Source organism: Phoenix dactylifera, chromosome 2 (genome assembly GCF_051530095.1).
Source record: "Phoenix dactylifera cultivar Ajwa chromosome 2, Ajwa_hap1_PhDact_Kaust_v1.1, whole genome shotgun sequence".
NCBI classification, from domain to species: domain Eukaryota; kingdom Viridiplantae; phylum Streptophyta; class Magnoliopsida; order Arecales; family Arecaceae; genus Phoenix; species Phoenix dactylifera.
In genome coordinates, this window is record NC_143191.1 from 9,107,927 (window position 1) to 9,131,586 (window position 23,660).

The 23,660-nt window shown below is 38.9% G+C and overlaps 1 protein-coding gene across 5 annotated transcripts in view; it reads left to right on the forward strand.

Moving 5' to 3' along the window:
- Positions 1-23,660, forward strand: part of LOC103710955 (sugar transporter ERD6-like 5) — a 31,939-nt gene that overhangs the window by 3,629 nt on the left and 4,650 nt on the right. For 4 of the 5 annotated variants that reach the window (XR_015975055.1, XM_008796892.5, XM_088715245.1 and 1 more), the window contains 6 exons: positions 2,308-2,397; positions 2,518-2,577; positions 2,784-2,849; positions 3,162-3,227; positions 3,302-3,377; positions 4,247-4,311. Coding sequence is in view for 4 of the 5 variants with exons in the window: in XM_008796892.5 (XP_008795114.3) it covers positions 2,308-2,397; positions 2,518-2,577; positions 2,784-2,849; positions 3,162-3,227; positions 3,302-3,377; positions 4,247-4,311 (423 nt within the window). In the remaining variant the exon portion in view is untranslated. The remainder of the gene's footprint in view (positions 1-2,307; positions 2,398-2,517; positions 2,578-2,783; positions 2,850-3,161; positions 3,228-3,301; positions 3,378-4,246; positions 4,312-23,660) is intronic. The other variant, XM_088715243.1, reaches the window with a different exon arrangement.

Here is a 23,660-nt window from a genome sequence, read left to right on the forward strand (position 1 = left end):
CCAACCATGCACATGTGGATAGTTGTCTTGGAAGAAGCTTATGCAGATAAGCATGATAACACTTTTTAAAATACATATTTAATGTAAAAAGTGTTAAAATATTTGCAGAAGAAGAAAAAAATAAGAGAAAAGAGAGAGAAAAATAGTTTTATTATTCTGTTCTATCATATTCGGTACATCTCAGGGGTTATATATACTTGTGTACAAACTCCATACAAGAAAAATAATATAAGCTGATATAGGGTCACATTAACAATGAAAAATATTACCGATTGATACAAGTTGTTATGTGATCCCTAAAATCACTCTAACAAGATCATACTAATAAAAAATAATAATATAGGTTGATACAGAACATGCTAATAAATAAAATATTAGAGGCGATTCAGGTTGTTATGTGTAAAATTATGCTAACATCCCCCCTCAAACTCAAGATGGTACTATAGGTGCCAACTTGAGTTTGAAAACTGGATCACGAATGTACCAAAAACTAACATACTAGATGAAGAGCTGGAGTAGTAGCTCAGAAGCTGACAGGATAAACTAGAAGCTGATATAGAAGCTCAAAAACTGATATGATGGTAGATCAAAAGCTGACGCGACAACATAGAGCCTGATGTGGCAGAACACGAGCTATTATAGTAGCTCAGAAGCTGATGTAGCAGATAAGGAGTTGACATGATAACTCAAAAACCGATATGGCAGACTGATGTGTCTGACTGACGTGACAAACTAACATATCTATCGATGTGACTGATTGATTTTTCTGATGATATGGCAGCAAGGAGACACCCAAAAGATGACAGTTGCAGCAAGGATAGAGCTTGGAGAAAAGGCAAGCGAAGGTCGATGATTCTCGTAGATGGAAGTACCATGGAAGAGGAGCAATTGGCTTTGAACTGGATAGTGAAGGAGCCGAAGGCAACAAATAAAATCGGAGATGGAGAGAATAGAGCCGAGTGACGGTGAGGAGAGACGACCGAAAATTTGAAATTGAAAAAAAAAAGCGGCGAAGAGAAGCTGTAGATCCATAGAAAACAAAAAATCTTCGGATATTAATCTACCAAAAATAGAGGATATGCAGATCTACTAATTAGATCAACATTGATTTATTAGAAAATAGAGGATCTGAGGAGAAACAGAAGATCTGCGGATCCACCAAAAAATAGAGTTTTTTTTGGGTGTTGTTTTACCCAAGAATAGAGATCGATAGATTGGCAATGGGGTCTTCAAAACTTTTAGACATGGCGACGACGACTACAACAAAGGCAGAAGAGATAATGGCAGCAGGTTATGCGATCAGTGACTCTGATACCATGTTAAAATATTTTGCAGAAAAAGAGAAAATAAGAGAAAAAGAGAAAAATAATTTTATTTCTCTATTCCATCATATTTGGTACATCTCAGGAGTTATATATATATTTGTATACAGATTTTATACAAAGAATATAATATAGCCTGATATAGGATCACACTAACAATGAAAAATATTACTGACTGATACAAGTTGTTATGTGATCCCTAAAATTACTCTAACAAGATCATGCTAATAAAGAAAAATAATATAGGTTGATTCAGAATCACGCTAATAAAAAAAATATTATGGGCAATGCAGGTTGTTATGTGATCCCTAAAATTATGCTAACATGGTCTCTCAAACTCAAGATGGTACTATAGTTGCCAATAATTTCAACATATTCCTATATTGTCCTATATCGTATATAATTTTTCTTACAAGTTCTTTAAAAAATAGATAATTCATGTTTCTTTTTATTCATTCTACAATTAAAGAGTAATAGTTGTATTCAATATCAATTTTTCAAGCCTTTATATTATATATTTCATTTAATAATTTTTAATTTTTAATATATTTTTAAAACAAAAAATGGTTGGATCAGTGATCCAAATCCCTTGTCAAATTCGCCTATGTGCAAGTTTAATAAGTACGTCTTAGACAACACCTGGTTATGGTGCATCATTTGCGATCTTAATTGTTGATTTCATTTCCAATCTTTATGATTATGTCATTAATTTTTTTTTCATTAATGAATTCCACTCAAAATCTGATTTGTATCTGAATAATATCTGACTGATGTCTGTATTCAGATAGAGAAAATATGTTTTATGTGCTTTTCCCTAACTAACCTTTTATCCTAGCTCTCTACATCCCCTTTCATTTCGAAGTTCATGCTTTCTTGTCACATCTACCAACACTATATAATTTGCCAATGATGTGCACCAAGGTATGTCTCTTGGATAATAGCTGGTAAAATATGTATACTCATTATGTAACAATTTGTTGTGCAGTACTCTCTTTTTGGCTCGATACTGACAATTGGAGCAATGGTAGGTGCCATTTCGAGTGGGCGCATTGCAGATCTAATTGGCAGAAAATGTGTAAGTAACATAAGCAATTTAGTTTCTTTCTTTGGATCAACAGAAGAACAATATCTGAGAAAAATCTTAACATAAATGTTGACTGATAAGATCCTTTACTTGGTTGGTATTGCAATGCAGACAATGGCAGTATCAGATCTTTTCTGCATTGTGGGATGGCTTTCTATATTCTTGACAAAGGTTTTTGTTCCCACATTCCAGATTGGTCTTCTAGAGTTCTAACACTTAGATTAAAATGAATAAAAAGGAGCATGTAGAACTTCTGTCAAAATGAGCTACATATATGTATTATATGTTGAAAGAACTCTATTTGTTCTCAGATTATGGTTTTACCAATTATGTTCTCTAAATTAACCACTGAATATACATTCATTTCCATGCTGAAGGAATTGTGGTGGCTTGATCTTGGAAGACTTTCAATCGGATTTGGTATTGGTCTCCTTTCTTATGTGGTGAGCATGATAAGATTATGACCAAAAGCAGATAGAAATCTCCAATCACATATTGACATATATATGCCACAACAAAGGTTTCTTTTTTTAGCTATTCAGTGATGCAGCTACAAACTTTGGCTAAAAACTGTAGAATCTGTATTGTGTAACATTACGAACATGCACGAATAGAACAAAGAATTTAGTCATGAGATTAAAATATCACAAGCTGTAGAAAGTTGTGACATTTCGCTAACAAGTGCGACAGAATTATCTTTATACTTTATTTATTTGTGTTAAAAAAGGAATAATTCAAGTCAAATGGCTAAACAGGTTCCTGTGTACATAGCAGAGATAACACCAAAGAATCTCAGAGGAGGATTTGCATCTGTCAATCAGGTAAGAGCAAAAAAAAAAGCAGATTGTGTTCAGTGATATTACTTCTATACCAATGATTTCTACTTATCCCGTAGCTTATGATATGTTGTGGAGTATCCCTTGCATACTTGCTGGGAGCAGCTTTGACTTGGCGTTCTCTGGCAGTAATAGGTACAATATTTTTTTCTTTTTGCACTTAAAGATCTGTTTTTGGTTGTAGACATAGATATGTTACAATTCACAATATTATGCACATAATTTTTTCTACTCTTGCAGATGATTTGGTTGTACAACAAGGAATAGTATCCAACACAACAGTCCTTGAACCTTACCATTACAAATTTTGGCAGCATAAAAGTTTGTCAGATTCTTTGTAAGAAGAATAAAATGAACATGTTAAAATTCAGTGTTTTTGAGATGTCAGAATGAACTCTTAATAGAAAAATTGGAACCAGTTTTTGCATACAGCTAATCTACCAAACATAATAACCGGTGGTTCAGATACCTACAGACCTATGATTGACTTTATCACCATACAATTTTCAATCTTTATCTTGATATGGTCTTTGGATCACTAATATCAGCACAGAAGTGAGCAGATCTGTTTGAAGGAGCAACATGAATACGTATATATGTATGTATGCAATGGTCCCACCAAGGATATTGTTGTTTTCCTTTTTTCTTGGTAAACAACGGTAACATTTTATATTAAGAAAGCTATAACTTCAACTAAGGTTCGTTGTACTTGTCGGTATCGTACCGTACCATCCTGTATCGGTCAGTACCATACCATATTGGATGTTCCGCTATCGAACCAGTATGCAATCTCATACCGTACCAACACTTGATATGCCTTGTTGTCTCATACCATACCATGTACCGACATTATAATAGGATGGTACCAAGATGGGGTCCGGTACCGAGATGGCGAATCTTGCTCCAACATAATTTTAAAGCATAAAATTTTCAATTTTAAAGCCATTTCCTTGGTATTTCTACTGTATATGACAAAGGAGCATGCTTGATGTTTTCTTTTACAGGAATTATTCCATGTTTACTTCAACTACTGGGCCTTCTCTTCATTCCAGAATCCCCTAGATGGCTGGTTAGTCACTTAAATCCTTAAATCATCATCATAGATTCTAAGTTACGGTTTGTTATGTGCATGCGCCTATAGAGTACTTAATTGGTCATAATGTAAATTAAACATTACATTGATCATCATTTGGGAAACTTTCATGTCTTCATTGTAATTAGATACCTTTTAAACCAAGCATTTTCAAGAACTTATCTCTAGGATAAAAGAAGTCAAAACTTGCTTAGTTGTTGGCACACACCTGTTGGGAAGTAGCTTGGTTCTGTCCTTGCAAATTGTATGAAAGGGCAAAAAGTCCATTCTTTTGGGTTTGACCCCCTTTATGAGGAGAAGAGCCCATGTCATAGTAGGTTGTGTTCGGAATGGAAAAGCCCATAACAAAACCCATTCAAGGTCACCTCTCATATAAAAAGGAAAAGAGGAAGAAATTAGAGCTTAGAGGGATTGAGAGAAGAAAAGGTATTAGGGGAGATCTCTTCTGTTTCTGTTTGGGAAAGCCTCTTCCTACTTAGAAGAAACCTTTGCAAAAGAAACCTTAGAAGCCCTATAGCTTTAGTAGGAGAAGAAGGCAACAAGGAGGAGGCAGCATTGGGTTTGTGAAGCCTATCTGCAAATTCGTAGCCATTATTCTTAATGTCCCAAATCAGTGTTCTACAAAGTGTTTTGAGAGATCTGTGTTGTTGAGTTCATTCACTTCATTCTAATACTTTGTATATTCAAATCAATATTTGTCTAGTTAAAAATGCCTTCTGTACACCAAGAGTTGCTATCTCTTGATCCGTGTTAGGCTCTAGTTTGTCTTGGAGAGGTTGTGTTCCAAGGGATGTTGTTCTTTTGATGTTGTGATCCTTGGCTTGGTCAAGAATAGAAACAAATTTGTAATCCTATTACCTCTTGGAGATGGTGGATGTTAACCTGGACTCAGTCCCATGATATATCCTCGATGTGGTCTTCCATGTAAAATCTTGGCCTCTTGCTTCTTGGTGATTACTAATTATTTGTGTGCTTTATTTTGAATTTCCATTGTTCACACATGAAAAGGAAAGAAAGATATTTTTGTTGCTGTCACTCTAGGTCCATGTGCACTACTTTTAGAGTTGTGCATTGATACCCTCTTTAGTGTGCACTAAGTTCTTTCTTTGTAAGCACTGGCTTTGAACTTGGACAAAATTTTCTCAAACTTATTTGGCCTTCTTTTCTCAACCCAACAAGCTGGTATCGGAGCCTAGCACCGCTAGCAATTATGGACTCTTATTGGGATGTGAAAATCATGAAACAAGCTGTTGCTTTTGAAATTAATAAATTTGGCAGTAGTTTACTCTCATGTGAAATCGGGTTGGAATAACATGAGGTGGGCTATGACTGGAGGGGGGGGGGGGGGGTGCAAGAGATCAAGAGTCTAGAGACTTGATGTGATGGCTGCGGGCTAAGATGAGGGAGGGAAAGGCAAAGGTAGTGAAGGCAGAGGCATCAATGCATATTAGGCGAAGGCAGCTACCATGGCATAGGTTTCCAAAGGTGCCATGGTTGGCATGGTAGGTGCCACTGTCAGGGCTGTGCCCCAAAACTCGATGGAGGTCTGGTGGCCAGTTGTGCAGCTGCACACTGAATAGATCTTGGGTATATATACAGGGCCAAGAAACTTTAATACACCTTTCGGCTAGTCTTTTTTGGGCGAGGTCTTAGGTCGTTACAAACTCATATGGATTAGGGGACACTGCAACATGGACCCATTTAGATTAATCACAGGTTGATCGTAGTTTTTGCTATTGGATATGTATTACTTGTAATTAGAGTTGAATGGATATGGGCCCTAACCTAGCGAGAATGTCAGGACTTAAAACGGGAGGACTATGTAAGGATCTGTATGGGCATGTATTTAGTCGCACATCAGCTATACACTAAGTAGATATTGGATACTTCTATAGGGCTAAAGAACCCAAGTAATACATTCTTGTTAACCTTTTTGGGTGAGTTCCTAGGCATTTATAGCAATGGATGACATTGGGGTAAATTGAGGCCTTGAGAACTTTAAGGAAAGGGATGAGTTGAATTATGCATGATTCAATCTTGCAATGGGTAAGAATGTGATGGCATCTTTGATTAATTCTGAATAGATGTGGAAGCTGGGTGGTGTGTCATACATGGATGGTGTGTCATACATGGAGAAAGGGTACTCACAGGGAGCTTTTTTTCCATTGGCACTGGGGCTTTAAAAAGTGCACCTATAAGGGACAATTTAACTCTAGCTACAGAATGTTGGATCCCATTTAATTAAACCCCGATCTCGTTTAATTAGAACCCACATCTTGACAAGTGTCACTTGTAGATCCTGATAATCACAAGGGCATTGAGGTAATTTTACAGCAGTGAAGGATTATCTTAATGGGGGGTGACTCTTCACGGGTGTAGCCACCTGCAGCGTTTGGTCCCTGGAGAGGGCTATAAATAGCCTGTTAGACCCCTTCTCTAATACACGCATTAAGAGCTCTCTCCAGAATATCTCTCGCTAATCTCTGTCCAGATCAGAGTTATTTTCGGTTGATCACATGGATCAGATTGCACGCATCTCAGAGGTCAAGATGGATTTAGCGAGTCAAGGTATGATTTATGATTGATTAAGATTAATCATTCCATCAATGGTATCAGAGCGGGTGGATTCCAAAATAAATCATACTCGTTTGGTTTGTTGGTTGCAATGAATCAAGAGCCGATGTTATTTAAGCATATGAAAGATTTTTGTCTGGCCGATGTGGGACTAAACTCGTAACTGGGGATGAAAGGTTTTTGCCCATATTACTTAAAGCAGTGAATAACTTTCGTTTGGGCGATGTGGGACTAAAACCTTCATCTCTTTTCCTCCACTTCCACCTTTGTTTGAGAAAATGAGGAAGGGAGAGCCGCTGCCATGGCCACCGCTGCGGCGAATCTCGGTCACGGCCCTCTCCATCCTAACCGGTGGCCAACAGGGCCATCATCCAGCCACCGCGTCCCCGGCCGCCGCTGCGGCCCGCCCCCCGGCGAGCCAGCAGCGGCTGCGACCCGCCATGGCCACCGCGAGCAAAGAATTAAAAAAAAAAGGAAGGACAGCGGCGCTCCGGCTTCTGCCACCGTACCCTTCTCCAATGAGGTGGCCGGGGAAGCCACCGGTGGCTGCATGGGCTGGCTAGCGGTCGCGCCGCCGTGCAAAGGGGGGGTTCTTTCCGTGGGTTTTCAAGGAGAAAGGGGATGGGTCTTCATGTCGTCGTTTCCCCTCCTCCCATGTGGCCGGAGAGGCCAACGGCAAGGGGCACCGGCGTCGTTTGGGCGGTCGGAGGCGTGAGCAACCGGCGGCCGCTGGCGTCGTTTGGGAGAGGATGGGCTGTCGGATTTGGCCCTCCCTTTTTTCCCATCATGATTTGGGGAAGAACATGAAAAGAGATGGGTTTCGGGTTTCGGGCATGGAATCCAACCCAAAACTCGAATCCATTTGGCCTGAACTCTGCGTTTTGCTGTGAAACCCCTGACAATATGTTATTCGGAAAAAGGGGCTTCAGAAATTCATATATGGCCCCCAGATGAAAGTTAAATTATAGAAAGATCCTCTAAATATATTTATGTGGCCCGTACTCAAGTTTCATTACATTAATTTGTATACAGTCCCCAGAAGAAAGTTGAGTTACAGAAAGGTCCTAAAATATATTTATTTGATCCCTATACTTAGGATTTATGACAAAACAGTGCACCGATTATTACATATTGGTCCCTGTAATGAATTTATTACATAAATGATCAATTTAGATGCTTTTTTATGATGATATATGATTGTTTAAATTATTCATATCTTTCATGATAAAAGGTTGATATATGATTGAGACGAACCAAAACATCTTATGTAGGATAAGACATAAAAATGATTAAATTTTTTGCATATTTGTGGTGATGAGCCAAAGCATCTCATAAATTTTGGAATGCTTTAATTTAATCAATAAAGAGTCTTTTATCACCATCTCATAAAATTGAATACTTGCATCATGTATAATGAGCCGGCCCCAAGGGAAAGTCGTTATATAAAGTTAATGATGGGATGAAATAATGTTATTAGTATGATATTTATGATAAAATCTTGTTGCCCAAAGGCCTTGAATTCTTTATTAATATTGAACAATATCTAGTGAAATTTATTTATTGAATAACGGTGTCTAAGAAAAGTTTGTCAAAAAGGCATACGTGTCTAAGAAAGGCTGGTATTTAAGTAAGCCTGGAGCTGATCTGGCTGTTATTTTTTGAATTGTTTCAACCAGACATAGAAAGTTCATTAAATATCATACTTAATGCATTAGTTTTATCGTAAAGGGGTAAATCATGTAAAGTTAATTTTGATTTACTCACTAAATTGCTAATATGGGTCAGTAATTTAGATAAGGTTGTAGCGTAATTATAGCATGCATATTGATAGTAAGCATATGTTTTGCAGCTTTATTTCCAACAGTTTTTTCACAATCCACATCATGCATCCCAATACTTAATGGTTCAAATTTTTCGGAATGAAAAGAAAGACTGACATTTACTTTAGGGTGCATGGATATTGATCTGGCACTTCGTGAGGATATGCCACCTGTCCCCACGGAGGAAACTACGCTGGAGGAGAAAAAATTGTATGAGAGGTGGGAGGGGTCCATAATGGAGATAAGATTTTACTCATACAAAATCTTATCTCCAGAAAGATAAGGGGCTCAATTTCTTATTGCAAAACTGTAAAAGAATTCTTAACAACAGTAGAGGATCAATTTGTGAATTCAAAGAAAGCCCTTACCAGCACCTTAATTTCAATGATTGCTTTCTTAAAGAATAATGATAATTGTGGTATACGCGAGCACATTATGGAATTACGTAACATCGCTTCGTAATTAAAATCATTGAAAGTAGACATGTCAGAGGCTTTTCTTTCCTTAGTATGTTATTAATCAAATTTTGTTGATGTACCTCATAACACATGGTGGATTGACTCTGGTGCTACTATCCATATATGTAAAACTTTGCAGGGATTGTTGAACAAAAGAATTCCAACGGAAAGTGAATGGAGCATCATTTTGGGAAATAAGATGTGTTCACATGTGGAAGCTGTTGGAACGTTCAAATTGACCTTAAAGACTAGCCATAGTTTATACCTAGGAAATATCTTTTATGTGCCTGAATTTTCTAGAACTTGATATCTGTTTCCAAACTTGTTTCTTTTGGGTACACTATTTCCTTTGGACCATCATTTGTAAACCTTTGCTTGAATAATATTGTTGTTGGTAATTGCTCATTAGAGGATGGTTTATTCAAATTAGACCTTGATACATCCTTTGAGCTATCCCTTTTATCCCTGCAAAATAAAGAACATTATGGATTAAAGCGTAACATGATAAACGAAAATTTCTCTATGTTATGGCACCGAAGATTAGGTTATATCTCCATAAAAAAAATCAAGAGATTAGTAAATGATGAAATTCTACCAACTCTTGACTATGGTGATTTTGAAACTTGTTTAGACTGCATCAAGGAAAAGCAGACTAATAAGTTTAAGAAAGGTGCCATAAGAAGCACAAATTTATTGGATCTCATATATACAGATATATGTGGGCCCTTTTCGACCCCATGTTTTACTGGACATAAGTATTTTATCACATTTATTGATGATTACTCACGCTATGGGTTTCTCTACTTGTTGTATGACAAGGCTGAGGCATTAAATGCCTTTAAGCTTTTCAAAACAGAGGTAGAGTTACAACTTGATAAAAAGATTAAAGTTGTGAGATCAGATAGAGGTGGTGAAGACTATGGTAGGTATACTGAAACTGAACAACATTTAGGTCCATTTGCTCGATTTCTTCAAGAGCAAGGTATAGTTGTACAATACACTATGCCTGGTACTCCTGATCAAAATGGAGTTGCAGAAAGAAGAAACCGAACATTAATGGAGATGGTAAGAAGTATAATTAGTCACTCAACTCTTCCAATTTCTCTGTGGGGTGATGCCTTAAAAACTGCTGCGTATATTCTAAATAGGGTTCCTACTAAAGTTGTCCCAAAAACACCCTATGAAGTTTGGACTGGTAAGAAACCTAGTTTAAGACATCTATACATTTGGGGGTGTCAAGCTGAGGCAAGGGTGTACATCTCACAAGAGAAAAAGTTGGACTTTAGAATCCTTAGTTATTTTATTGGTTATCCAGAAAAGTTCAAGGAATACAGATTTTACTGTCCTAATCATACTTTGAGGATTGTGAAGACAAGAAATGCTAGATTTTTTGAAAATGGCCAAATTAGTGGGAGTATAAAACCTCAAGAAATTAATTTTGAGGAAAAGCAAACTCCGTATGATGTGCAAGATTCAAATTAGCAGCCAATGATTCCTCCACTTATCATTGATAATGATTTAAAGGAGGATGAGTCTACTATTAATGTTCCACTTGAATCTGTGCCAGTTATCATTGAGAATGTTGCTCCACCTATAGAACCAGTGGATCAAGAAGCAACTTTAAGAAGGTCATCAAGGGTAAGGAGATCTCCAATTCCACCATATTATATAGTATACCTTTAAGAATGCGATTATGACATTGGGAATATAGATGATCCAATAAATTTCTCATAAGCCATAAATTCAGCAAATTCCTCCAAATGACTAGATGCTATGAAAGATGAGATAGATTCTGTGGCTAAAAATAATGTTTGGAATCTAGTTGAACTACCTCCTGGGGCTACTGCAGTATGCTGCAAATGGGTTTTTAAAACTAAAAGAGACTCCAAGGGCAAGGTAGAGCGACATAAGGCTAAACTTGTTGCCGAAGGATTTACTCAAAAGGAGGACATTTATTATCATGAGGCCTTCTCTCCAGTTTCAATGAAGGACTTTTTAAGGATAATTATGGCTTTGGTAGCTCATTTTGCTTAGAGTTGCACCAAATGGATGTGAGAACTGCATTTCTTAATAAAAATTTAGAGGAAGAAGTTTACATGAAACAACCTGAAGGTTTTGTTTCAGAAGGACAGAGTCATAAGGTTTGCAAGCTAAATAAGTCTATATATGGACTCAAACAATCGTCCCGACAGTGGTATCTTAAGTTCAATAATGTCATTTCTACGTTTGGCTTTGTAGAAAATGTTGTTGATAGATGCATATATCTCAAGATCAGTGGGAGTCGATTTATTTTTCTAGTCCTATATGTAGATGATAGTTTGCTTGCTAGTAGTGATTTGGCATTGCTTAGGAAGACTAAGCAATTTCTCTCCAGTAATTTTGATATGAAGGATATGGATGAAGCCTCATATGTCATCGGCATTGAGGTTCATAGAGATAGATATAAGGAAAAAGTTTGTCTATCTCAAAAAGCCTACGTTAAGAAAATGTTGGAGAGATTTGGTATGAAAAATTTCAAACCAAGCCTAGTGCTTGTTACTAAAGGCGAAAAGTTGAGCAAATCACAATCTCCGAGAAATGAAATTGAAAGGGAGCATATGAAAGCATTTCCATATGCTTTACTAATTGGGACTTTAATGTATGCTCAAGTCTGTACCAGACCTGATATAGCATATGCTGTAGGATTACTGGGAAGATTTCAAGCTAATCCACGAATAGAACATTGGAGAACTGCAAAGAAAATATTAAGATATCTTCAAGGGACTCAAGATCTATGCTTACATACAACAAATCTGATTTTTTGGAGATAGTTGGATACTCAGACTTTGCGGGCTGTCCAGATAGTAGAAAGTCAACATCGGGTTATATCTTTCTACTAGCTGGTGGTGCAGTCTCGTGGAAGAGTTCGAAGCAAAAGATAGCAGCTGCTTCAACAATAGAGGCTAAGTTATTGGCATGCTATGATGCAGTTACACAGGCTATTTGGTTAAGAAACTTTATCACAGGCCTACAGGTTGACACTATTTCAAGGCCCATAAAGTTATTTTGTGATAATTCAGCAGCAGTTTCCTCAATAAAGAATGACAAGATATCCAATGGAAATAAGCACATGGAGGTGAAATATCTTGTTATAAAGAAAAAATGTAATGACCATAAAGTTTCAGTCCAATACTCAATGTTGTGCTTATGTTGGCAGATCCTTTGACCAAAGCAATAGCCCCAGGATTGCATAAGGAGCATGTTGGTCAAATGGGCCTTTCTGTATAAATTAATTGATGTATTAATGTGCACATTTCAGATGGTTGTAAATCACATTTGTTGTATTTTCTGCTTTAATGAATTCAGATGGTTTATGCATAATATGGTAGCGGAAATTATTGACCAAAGAATGGATTTCATGAGAAGTTCATTCATAAGAGTTTGGCTATACGGATTTAGTAATATAGTGATCATGGAAGGTTATACGCCAATCAAATAGGTGTTATTTCCGCCATGGTTCGTATTATTATTCTCAAAGTAGTCAAACATAAAGTTTGCCCAAATTGATATCAGAATAGAAAGAATACGCGTATAAAGATTATAAAATTCAAGTGCTAAGGATATTTCACTTGTCAATATGGTCCAAGTGGGAGAATGTTAGGATCCCGTCAAGTTATGGCCCACATTGATAAATGGCGTCAATATGGTCCAAGTGGGAGAATGTTGGATCCCGTTTAATTAGAACCCACATCTTGATAAGTGTCACTTGTAAATCCTGATAATCACAAGGGCATTGAGGTAATTTCATAGCAGTGAAGGGTTACCTTGATGGGGGTGACTCTTCACAGGTGTAACCACCTGCAACGTTTGGTCCATGGAGAAGGGTATAAATAGCCTGTTAGACCCCTTCTCTAATACACGCATTAAGAGCTCTCTCCAAAAGATTTCTCGCTAATCTCTGTCCAGATCAGAGTTATTTTCGGTTGATCGCGCGGATCAGATTGCACGCATCTCAGAGTTCAAGATGGATTTAGCGAGTCAAGGTATGATTTATGATTGATTAAGATTAATCATTCCATCACAGAATGCACTCATCTATAATTGAAGAAGTCCAATCGCATAGGCTTTTCTCATTAAACACTGAGATGCTGGGTTTTCTCCATTAACTGTTTTTATTACAATTTTTGCTACATTGGATTATGTCAACAAACTTTCAAGATTTATCTCCTTAGTTAGGCCCTTCTATAGCTCTGCTTTTTCTATCAGCCTCTTATTATGATTGAATCAATCATATGTAACATATATCTTGTTGAGCCTATAGGAAAGAAGAATATGTGGAAAGAAAAATATTGTGGAGAACTTTTTCTACCTATCGCAAGAGGTTGTCATCATATATAGTTGAGAATGTACAAGAGATTACAATTAGGATGATACAAAGATAGAAAGAAATAACAAATGGATTCCTAGGATCAATCCTAAATTTATGCTATTTGAAATTCAAAATTCAGAATTCAAAATTCGAAATTTCTAGAATCATGGATTCTTGATATGTGGCTTGATATAGGGTTGAGATGAAGATACTACCAATACCCCCCGCAAGCTAAGGTGGGTACTACTGAGAACTTGGAACGCAACTGTTGAAAGTGTCGAGAGGCAAGTCCTTTAGTGAATATATCTGCGAGTTGGTCATTGGAAGAGATGAATCGGACATGAAGCTGACGACAAGCCACTCGCTCTCGAACAAAATGAAAATCAATTTCAATATGCTTGGCACGAGCATAAAATATGGGATTGGTAGTAAGATATATGATAGAAAATTATCACACCAAAGTATAGAGGCTTGAGAGTGAGATACCTATTTTCTGTAGTAAAGATTGAATCCAAATTAATTCAGCAGTAACATTGGCAAGCCCTTTATATTTGGATTCAATACTTGAACGTGCCACAATATGTTGCTTTTTAACACTCCAAAATCTGAGATTACGACCAAAAAAATTTTGAAGCCACTTACAAAACGCCGGTCATTAGGATCACTGGCCTAATTGGCGTCGAAATAGGCATGAAGAGAAGAGGATGGGCCTTTGCTTAAATAAATACCATAGTCTATATTATACTTCAAGTAGTGAAGAATATGCTTGACTGCAAGCTAGTGTGTGGAAGTGGGCCTATTCATAAACCGACATACTTGGTTGACTGCAAAAGCAATGTCAGAACGTATAAGAGTAAGGTACTGAAGTGCACCCACTACACTCCGATATTGAGTCGGATCAGAAAGTGGCAAACTATCATAATGAGAAAGTTGAGACCCAGTAGATATAGGTGTTGAGACAGGCTTAGAACCATCCATGTTGGTTTTGAGAAGAAGATCAGAAATATATTTTGATTGGGTCCGATGAAGTCTAGAAGTAGTAGTCTTAGCCTCAATACCCAAAAGGTTTTGAAGAGGGCCTAGATCCTTCATGGTGAATTTAGTTTGTAAAGAAGCAAAGGGTCATCCAATGGAGCAATAAGAGTGCCAGTGAGAATTATATCAACATAAACCGGAAGAAGTGCCACATATTCTTTGGTGCACTTGATAAAAAGTGAGACATCAGCCTTAGACCCATGAAAGCTAAGAGCATGTAAGTAAGAGTTGAACCTTTAAAACCAAGCACGTGGTGCCTGTTTAAGACCATAAAGAGAACGTTGTAGCTTGGAAACATAAGTGAGATGGTCTGGGTCTGTGAAACTTGGAGGTTATTTTATATAAACATCTTCGGTGAGATGTCCGTGGAGGAACGCGTTTTTGACATCCAATTGTCAAATGGGCCAACCTTCGGAAACTGAAAGAGAAAGAATAGTGCAAATTGTGGTAGGCTTGATAACTGAGTTGAATGTCTCATCATAATCAACACACTCTTGTTGATTGAAGCTTTTAACAACCAGGCGGGCTTTATAGCACTCGATGGAGCCATTAGATCGCCTTTTAATTTTGAACACCCATTTGCAGGCAATAACATGTTGTGAAGCAAAGGGTGGAACTAAAAGCCAGATACTATTAGAGAGCAAGGCATTGTACTCATTTGCCATCGCTTCACACCATTGAGATCACATTGAGCTTGAATGAAGCAGGTGGGCTTGGCAAGGATAGTGGAGCCACAAATGCCAAGGAATATTTTGTACTAAAGCAACGTGGCTTAAGCGTGCCATCCTTGGAGTGTGTGACATACGATGCCCACCGATGTGAGAAGAAGTCACCGATTCAAGAGCAACATGTTCAGCAGTGGCTGTAGAACATTGGCCACATGTTGTGTTGAATTATTGTCATGTGTTTGTAAAGAACTTGGCTAAGTTTGAGGACTTGGGGCTAAAGATATGGGAGGATCAATGTGGGTTGATGTTAATGGATCATTGGGCTTGGGTTTAAGCCATGGTAAAGAAGAGGCATTAGGAGGGCTACTGGTTGACTTAGGAGAGTCACTAGAAGAGTTCTGTGCATAAGAAAACGCTGTCTCATCAAAGGTAACATCATGAGATATGAAAATACGCCCAAAAAAAGGATGATAGCACCGGTACCCATGAAAACCTGTAGGATAACCAAGAAAGATACATAGAAGAGAACGATATTCTAATTTTTTTTATTATAGGAACGAAGATAGGAAAAACATAAGGAGCTAAAAACACGAAGAAAATTATAATCAGGCTTTTTATTAAACAATTTTTCCTAAGGTGAAGTAAAATGGAGTGCACATGTGAGTAAATGATTAATGAGAAAATTAGCTGTGTTAAAGGCAATATCCCAAAATTTAGAAGAAAGATTAGATTGGGCAAGAAGAGCAAGGCCTACTTCTACAAATGGCGATGTTTGTGCTTGCAGCCCCATTTTGTTGGGAGGTGTGCGGACATGGAGAGGTGTGACTAATTCTATGATCATTCAATTCTTATTGAAATGGTTGCAACTGAAACTCATGGGCATAATTAGTTTGGAGAAATTTAATTTTACATTGTAAAATATTTTCAACATGCAATCGAAAAATACGGAAGACATGATAAATATCAGAATGATTTTTCAATGGATAATATCAGGAGAAACGACTATAATCATCTAAAAAAATGTATATAGTACCGATACCCAAAATGTGACGTAACAAGAGAAGGTGCCCAAATATCAGTATACACAAGTTCAAGAGGAGAAGATCTAGAATGAGAGTGTGAAAAAGGTAAAAAGTGACTCTTACTTAATTGACATACAGAGCAAATTGAAACTTTATTATTGTTATGAAAATTCAAATATGATTTATTAAGAATTCTAGAAACAAGGGTATAGAAGCATGGCTAAGATCTTGATGTCAAAGAAATTGAGAAACACTAGTTAAAGAAGCATATACAGTAGAAGCCTTCTTGGTGACACTCCCGATTAAAATATAGTAAACTCCATCCTTAAGCGTGCCCTTGATGGTTTGAGCGGAGGTGAGGTCCTTCACACAAAAATGGTCATGGTGCAACTCAAAATAACAGGAATTATCATGTGTAAATTGAAATATAGATAAATTTTTTTGGTGATTTGAGAGACATTTCTTAAGTTGGAAAGGATGAGTAGAAGTATGTAAAAGAGAGTGATCAATAATTTTTATAGCCAAACTTGAACCATCTCCTATGGTAACCTGGTCAGGACCATTGCAGTCAGAGCTAAGATGAAGATTAGACAAATCTGAAGTCATGTGATGAGATTATGAGAGGCACATGTGTCTGTGTACCATGTTAAATCATTCATGACAGCAATATTTGCTTGTAGAGAAGTAGCTTCTGCTTGATAGGATTGATTGAAGCGATGGTAGCACTTCGAGCCGTATGCCCATATTTGTTGCAGACTTGACAATGTACCTTATTTTGAATTCGGCCATTGGTAGTATTTGGAGGTCTTAAATCATGGCCCTTCTAGTGGTAAGATTCCTGTGGAAAAAAGATAGATACTTCATCATTAGAGAAATTATGCGTTGGTTGCTGGGGTCGTTGTGGTGGCACTTGTTGGCTGCCTTTTTGCACATAATCTGCAGTGGGTGGAATCCCACCCATAGCCAAATGAGTTTTGAAATTTTGCGGTCTCAGTTGGGTATCATGTTGGAGAAGAATGCTATGTAGTTCTTCAAAAGTAGTAACAATCCTTGTGGTAGGGAGTGTAGAGACTGTGTTCATACTCTGGACCAAAGCCAAGCAAGATTTGATGGCGTAAATCAGCAAGTGATACCAGTTTATTAATGGCAACCAAGTTGTCAGATGCCTCTTGCAGATAATCCTGGATAGAGAGTGAACCCTTGTTAAGAGCATGGAAATCCGTCATAAGAGCACTATAATATGCTTCACTCTGGATGACATAAAGCCGTTCAAGAGCAAGCCAAACATCTCGTGCATGTGGCAATCCAATGACATGAACCATGATCACATCGGATATGTGTTAGAGATCAACCCTACGCTTGCGGAATATATAGAATAGTAGGAGAAAGAAGAACACAGCAAAGAACAATAGCAAATGCACAAGACACTCAAGTTTATGTGGTTCAGAGTCCCTTGCTCCTACGTCCACAGCCGCACAGATCAATATTTCACTATATGATCAAAGGAAGTTACAGAGATTCAAGAGAAGAGAACAAACTCTTTTTCATAGCAAATAATCTCTCTCAAGACGAGCAACACGTCGTCTTCCTGATGCACACCAAGGATCTCCTTTTGAAATCTCTCGTTAATGAGTTCTAGGGTTTCTCTAGGTTGCCACACACTTCTCGTGTCCCTCAAGAAGTCTATATATATCTCCCAATCTCTTACTTTGATTAGGGCACCAAAAAACCTTGGCTTGGACCCGGTTCATAACTCAGCCTTACGTAAAAAACGTGCTCGAGTCGACTCCTGTAAATCTGCGAGTCGACTCGGCAACAGTCCACAGAAAATGCCTCTCTGTCTACCTGTGGGAGTCGACTCCTGGAGTTCTCGAGTCGACTCCAACACTGGGGAGTCGACTCCTATGGATCTAGAGTCGACTCCAAAAAACTGTGCCAAGTCTGCCTGCGTGCCAGAGTCGACTCCAAGTCTGCTGGAGTCAACTCCGGACCTTGCTGAAGGTTTTTTCTTTGCTGATTCAACTCTGAATCTTCTCGAACTCTTTCTGGATTGTCTTCCCTTGATCCTCCACCACCATAGTGCACATAGGGGTCTTGAAAAAAGGGAATGGATCAGGCTCCACAACCCAACAACTCTCCCACTTGGAGACTGATACATCCAGTCATGCATCTATCTGAAAAATAAACAAACTTCCATATCTTGATCAGTATTCTCTGTACGGCACCTCCATTCAACTATCTTTGGAGGCCAATTGAGGCCATGCATCGCCTCAATTTCTCTGTAGTGACTGTCTTAGTCAACATATCAGCTGAATTCTTTGCTCCTTGAATCTTCTCAAGTAACAAACTGCCATCTTCTAGCAACTTCCTGATGAAGTGATATCTCAGCTGTATATGCTTCGTTCTCGCATGAAACATTGGGTTCTTAGCTAAGTGAATAGCACTCTGACTGTCGCAGAATAGTACACTACAGTTCTGCTCTCTACCTAGCTCTTTCAGAAGGTTCTGCAGCCAAATCATCTCCTTGCTGGCTTCTGTAATGGCAACATATTCTGCCTCAGTTGTCGAAAGAGCAACGATCTTTTGCAGCTGTGAGAACCAGCTCACTGTTGTCCCGCCTATGGTATAAACATACCCTGTGGTGCTTCTTCTAGTGTCAGTATCACCTCCTAGGTCTGCATCCACAAAACCTTGTAGTGTTTGACTGCCTTTTCTATAACACAAGCCTACATTTCTGGTACCTTTCAAATATCTTAGGATCCACTTGACAGCCTCCCAATGTTGTCTACCCGGATTGGCCATGTATCTGCTCACAGCTCCTACTGCATGTGCAATGTCGGGTCTCGTGCATATCATAGCATACATCAAGCTGCCTACGGCCGAAGCATATGGTACCCTTGACATCTTCTTCAGCTCCTCATCATCCTTGGGTGATTGCTCTTTTGAAAGTTTGAAGTGGCTCGCCAAAGGTGTCTTCACAGGATCTGCATTTGTCATATTGAATCTATTCAACACCTTATCAATGTAGTTAGCTTGAGAAAGCTTCAGTGTTCCATCCACCTTATCCTTTTCAATCCTCAGCCCAAGCATCTGTTTTGCTGCACCCATGTCTTTCATTGTAAACTCCTTTGATAGCTCTTTCTTCCATCCTTCAATCTCTTGTAGGTTCGGTCCGGCTATCAACATGTCGTCAACATACAAGAGTAAGATGATAAAACTGCCATCAAGTATCTTGAGATAACAGCAATGATCTTCTTGACATCTTGCAAAACCATTGTTGATCATGAATCCGTCGAACCTTTTGTACCACAATCTCGGGGCTTGTTTTAAACCATACAAACTTTTCTTCAGCTTGCATATAATGTTTTCCTTGCCAGGAACTGCAAAGCCGATAGGTTGCTGCATGTAGATGTCTTCATCAATCTCTCCATGGAGAAATACAGTTGTAACATCCAACTGTTCCAAATACAGATTTTCTGCTGCGACAATACTCAGAATCACTCTGATTGTTGAATATTTGACTACCGGAGAGAAAATCTCAGTGTAGTCGATACCTTCCTTCTGTTGGAAGCCTTTCACAACTAATCTTGCTTTGTACCTCTTGCTGCCATCATTTTCCTCTTTAACATTGTAGACCCACTTGTTCTGTAAAGCCTTCTTACCTTCTGGTAGTGAACTAAGCTCCCAAGTTTGATTTCTATCCAAGGACTTCATCTCGTCCTTCATGGCTAACTCCCACTTCACCGAATCTTCGCTTTTCATGGCTTTTTCATAACACTCGGGTTCACCTCCATCTGTCAATAGCAGATAATGTAAAGAGGATGAATATCTATCCGGTTGTCTGGAGATTCTTGTAGATCTTCTCAGCTGCGGTATACTTGGTTGAGGTTGTGCCACAATAGTTTCTGAATTTTCAGGATTTTTCTGAACTCTTTTGGCAACGTCTTCTTCTGTAATCTCTTGCAACTCAACTTGCTGATTTTTTTTGCTTTGCTCCCCTGCACTCTCAAGATCTGAAGTATTCTTGCCCTTATAGAGAACTCGCTCATTGAATATTACATCCTTGCTTCTGATGACCTTCTTGTTCTGCGCATCCCAGAACTTGTAACCAAAATCATCTGACCATATCCAATGAAAAAATACTTTTTGGACTTTGCATCTAGCTTGTCTCTTTTCTCTGCATTGATGTGCACAAATGAGACACACCCAAAGACCCTCAAGTGTGACAAATTTACTACTTTTCCTGTCCACTCTTCTTCAGGCAATTTGCAATCTAGGGGAACCGACGGGCCTCTGTTTATCAGATACGCTGCGGTGTTGACTGCCTCAGCCCAAAACATCTTGGACAAACCAGCATGGATCCTCATACTATTGGCTCTCTCGTTCAGGGTTCTGTTCATTCGCTCAGCCACCCCATTTTGCTGCGGTGTGCTCGGTATTGTCTTCTCCATTCGGATTCCATTCACTGCGCAGAATTTCTTGAACTCACTACTGTCATACTCACCGCCATTGTCAGACCTTAGTCGTTTTATCTTTGCATCAGATTCATTCTCCACCAGACTTTTCCATTTCTTAAAGGTGACAAATACCTCTAATTTGTGCTTCATGAAATAAATCCAAACCTTTCTGGTAGAGTCATCGATGAACGTGACATAATAGTATGAGCCTCCAAGAGATGCAACCGGCGAAGGCCCCCACACGTCTGTGTGTACAAGCTCTAGCTTTTCTGTCTTCGGTGTTCTTCCACCATTTGAGAAACTGACCCTTTTCTGCTTCCCAAATATACAATCTTCATAGAGACCTACATCAATAGTTTTTAGATCTGCTAGCTTGTTCTTCTTCACCATCATCTTCATACCTTTCTCACTCATATGTCCGAGTCTGCGATGTCAAAGAGAACTATCTGCACCTGTCTCTGCTAATGCCACCGTATCCTTGGTGTCATTGGTCATGCAGAGTGTCCCCAACTTGTTCCCACATGCTATCACCATAGCTCCTTTGGTGATTTTCCATGAACCACCTACGAAGGTAGTAACATACCCTTCGCTGTCAAGCTGCCCAATAGAAATCAAGTTTCTCTTCAAGCCTGGAACATGCCTCACATTCTTCAATTTCCACACTGACTGATTCAACATCCTGATATGAACTTCACCTTTCCCCACAATATTTAAAGACTTATCATCAGCGAGATAAACCTTTCCGAAGTCTCCTGCAGTGTAATTCAGCATACACTCCTTCCATGAGGTAGAATGAAACGAAGCTCCAGAGTCTAGTATCCACGATTCCATAGGACTGTCCACGCTGAGAATCAAAGCATCGTTGGCTTCATCTGTGGTTGCATTCACGGACTCCTCGTTTTGCACCTTGCTTGGATTCTTCTTTCTGAGCCAACAATTCTTCCTCGTGTGGCCCTTCTTGCCACAATGCCAGCAGCCATCACCTTTCGATCTAGACTTGCTCCTCCTCTTAGACTTCGATCTGCCACGATTTTCACTGCGCTGCACAGTTCTTCCTCTGCCTTCAGATGTGTTCAGGACCGAACCAGAGTTCACACCAGACTCTCTCCTTCTGATATCTTCGCTGAGTATCAGATTTCGGACCTCCTCAAACTTTAGTTTGTTTGAGCCGCAGGAACTGGTTACAGCTGTCACCGTTGCACCCCAACTTTCTGGCAAGGAGGATAGAAGAATTAGAGCACGAACTTCATCCTCAAAACTGATTTCTACCGAGCTCAATTGGATTGAACTCATTGATGTGATCCGTAACTGAAAAACCTTCACTCATCTTCAGATTGAATAAACGGCGCATTAGGTACACCTTGTTGGAGGCCGAGGGTTTTTCGTACATATTCGACAGTGCTTTCAGCAAACCTGCTGATGTCTTCTCTTCCAAAACGTTGAACGCAACGTTTCTAGCCAACATCAAGCGAACAACTCCCAGAGCCTGACGATCCATTAAATCCCAGTCGGCATGTGACATGTCTTTCGGTTTCACACCTTCAAGAGGTAGATGAAGGTTCTTTTGATATAAATAATCTTCGATCTACATCTTCCAGAAACCAAAATCTTTGCCGTCAAATCTGTCAATCTTGACCTTGCCTTCTTCAGCCGCCATTGCTCCCACTTTTTCCTTTGAACCAGAAAGCTCTGATACCAGTTGTTAGAGATCAACCCTACGCTTGCGGAATATATAGAATAGTAGGAGAAAGAAGAACACAGCAAAGAACAATAGCAAATGCACAAGACACTCAAGTTTATGTGGTTTGGAGTCCCTTGCTCCTACGTCCACAGCCGCACAGATCAATATTTCACTATATGATCAAAGGAAGTTACAGAGATTCAAGAGAAGAGAACAAACTCTTTTTCACAGCAAATAATCTCTCTCAAGACGAGCAACACGTCATCTTCCTGATGCACACCAAGGATCTCCTTTTGAAATCTCTCGTTAATGAGTTCTAGGGTTTCTCTAGATTGCCAAACACTTCTTGTGTCCCTCAAGAAGTCTATATATACCTCCCAATCTCTTACTTTGATTAGGGCACCAAAAAACCTTGGCTTGGACCCGGTTCATAACTCAGCCTTACGTAAAAAACGTGCTCGAGTCGACTCCCGCAATTCTGCGAGTCGACTCGGCAACAGTCCACAGAAAATACCTCTCTGTCTACCTGTGGGAGTCGACTCCTGGAGTTCTCGAGTCGACTCCAGCACTGGGGAGTCGACTCCTATGGATCTGGAGTCGACTCCAAAAAACTGTGCCAAGTCTGCCTGCGTGCCCGAGTCGACTCCAAGTCTGCTGGAGTCGACTCCGGACCTTGCTGAAGGTTTTTTCTTTGTTGATTCAACTCTGAATCTTCTCGAACTCTTTCCGAATTGTCTTCCCTTGATCCTCCACCACCATAGTGCATATAGGGTCTTGAAAAAAGGAAATGGATCAGGCTCCACAACCCAACAATATGTTGTTGAGGAGCCATGCCAGAGCGATTTGATCATAGAGAAGCCATGACTCATAGGCCGGATTAGAGATTGGCTTCTCTATTCTTCCATCATCTGAAGTTATGACAATCATTGAAGGTGGAGGTATAGGCATCTACAAGATCCCATAGTCGGTTGGCTATTAAGAGAGTTTGAATACGTGCCTTCCAGGTAAAAAAAGTATCCCTGTTAAGTTGAACAGCAACTAAAAGCAGAGTGGTAGGTATCGACATGGAGTTGGAGGAGGATGCCATAGAGATAGCTAAGGTTGAAAACTCTGATACCATATAGAAAAGAAGAATATGTGAGAAAAAAAAATATTATGGAGAACTTTTTCTACCTACCTCATGAGATAGTCATCATGTATATTTATAGTTGAGAATGTACAAGCGATTATAACTAGGATGATACAAAGATAGAAAGAAATAA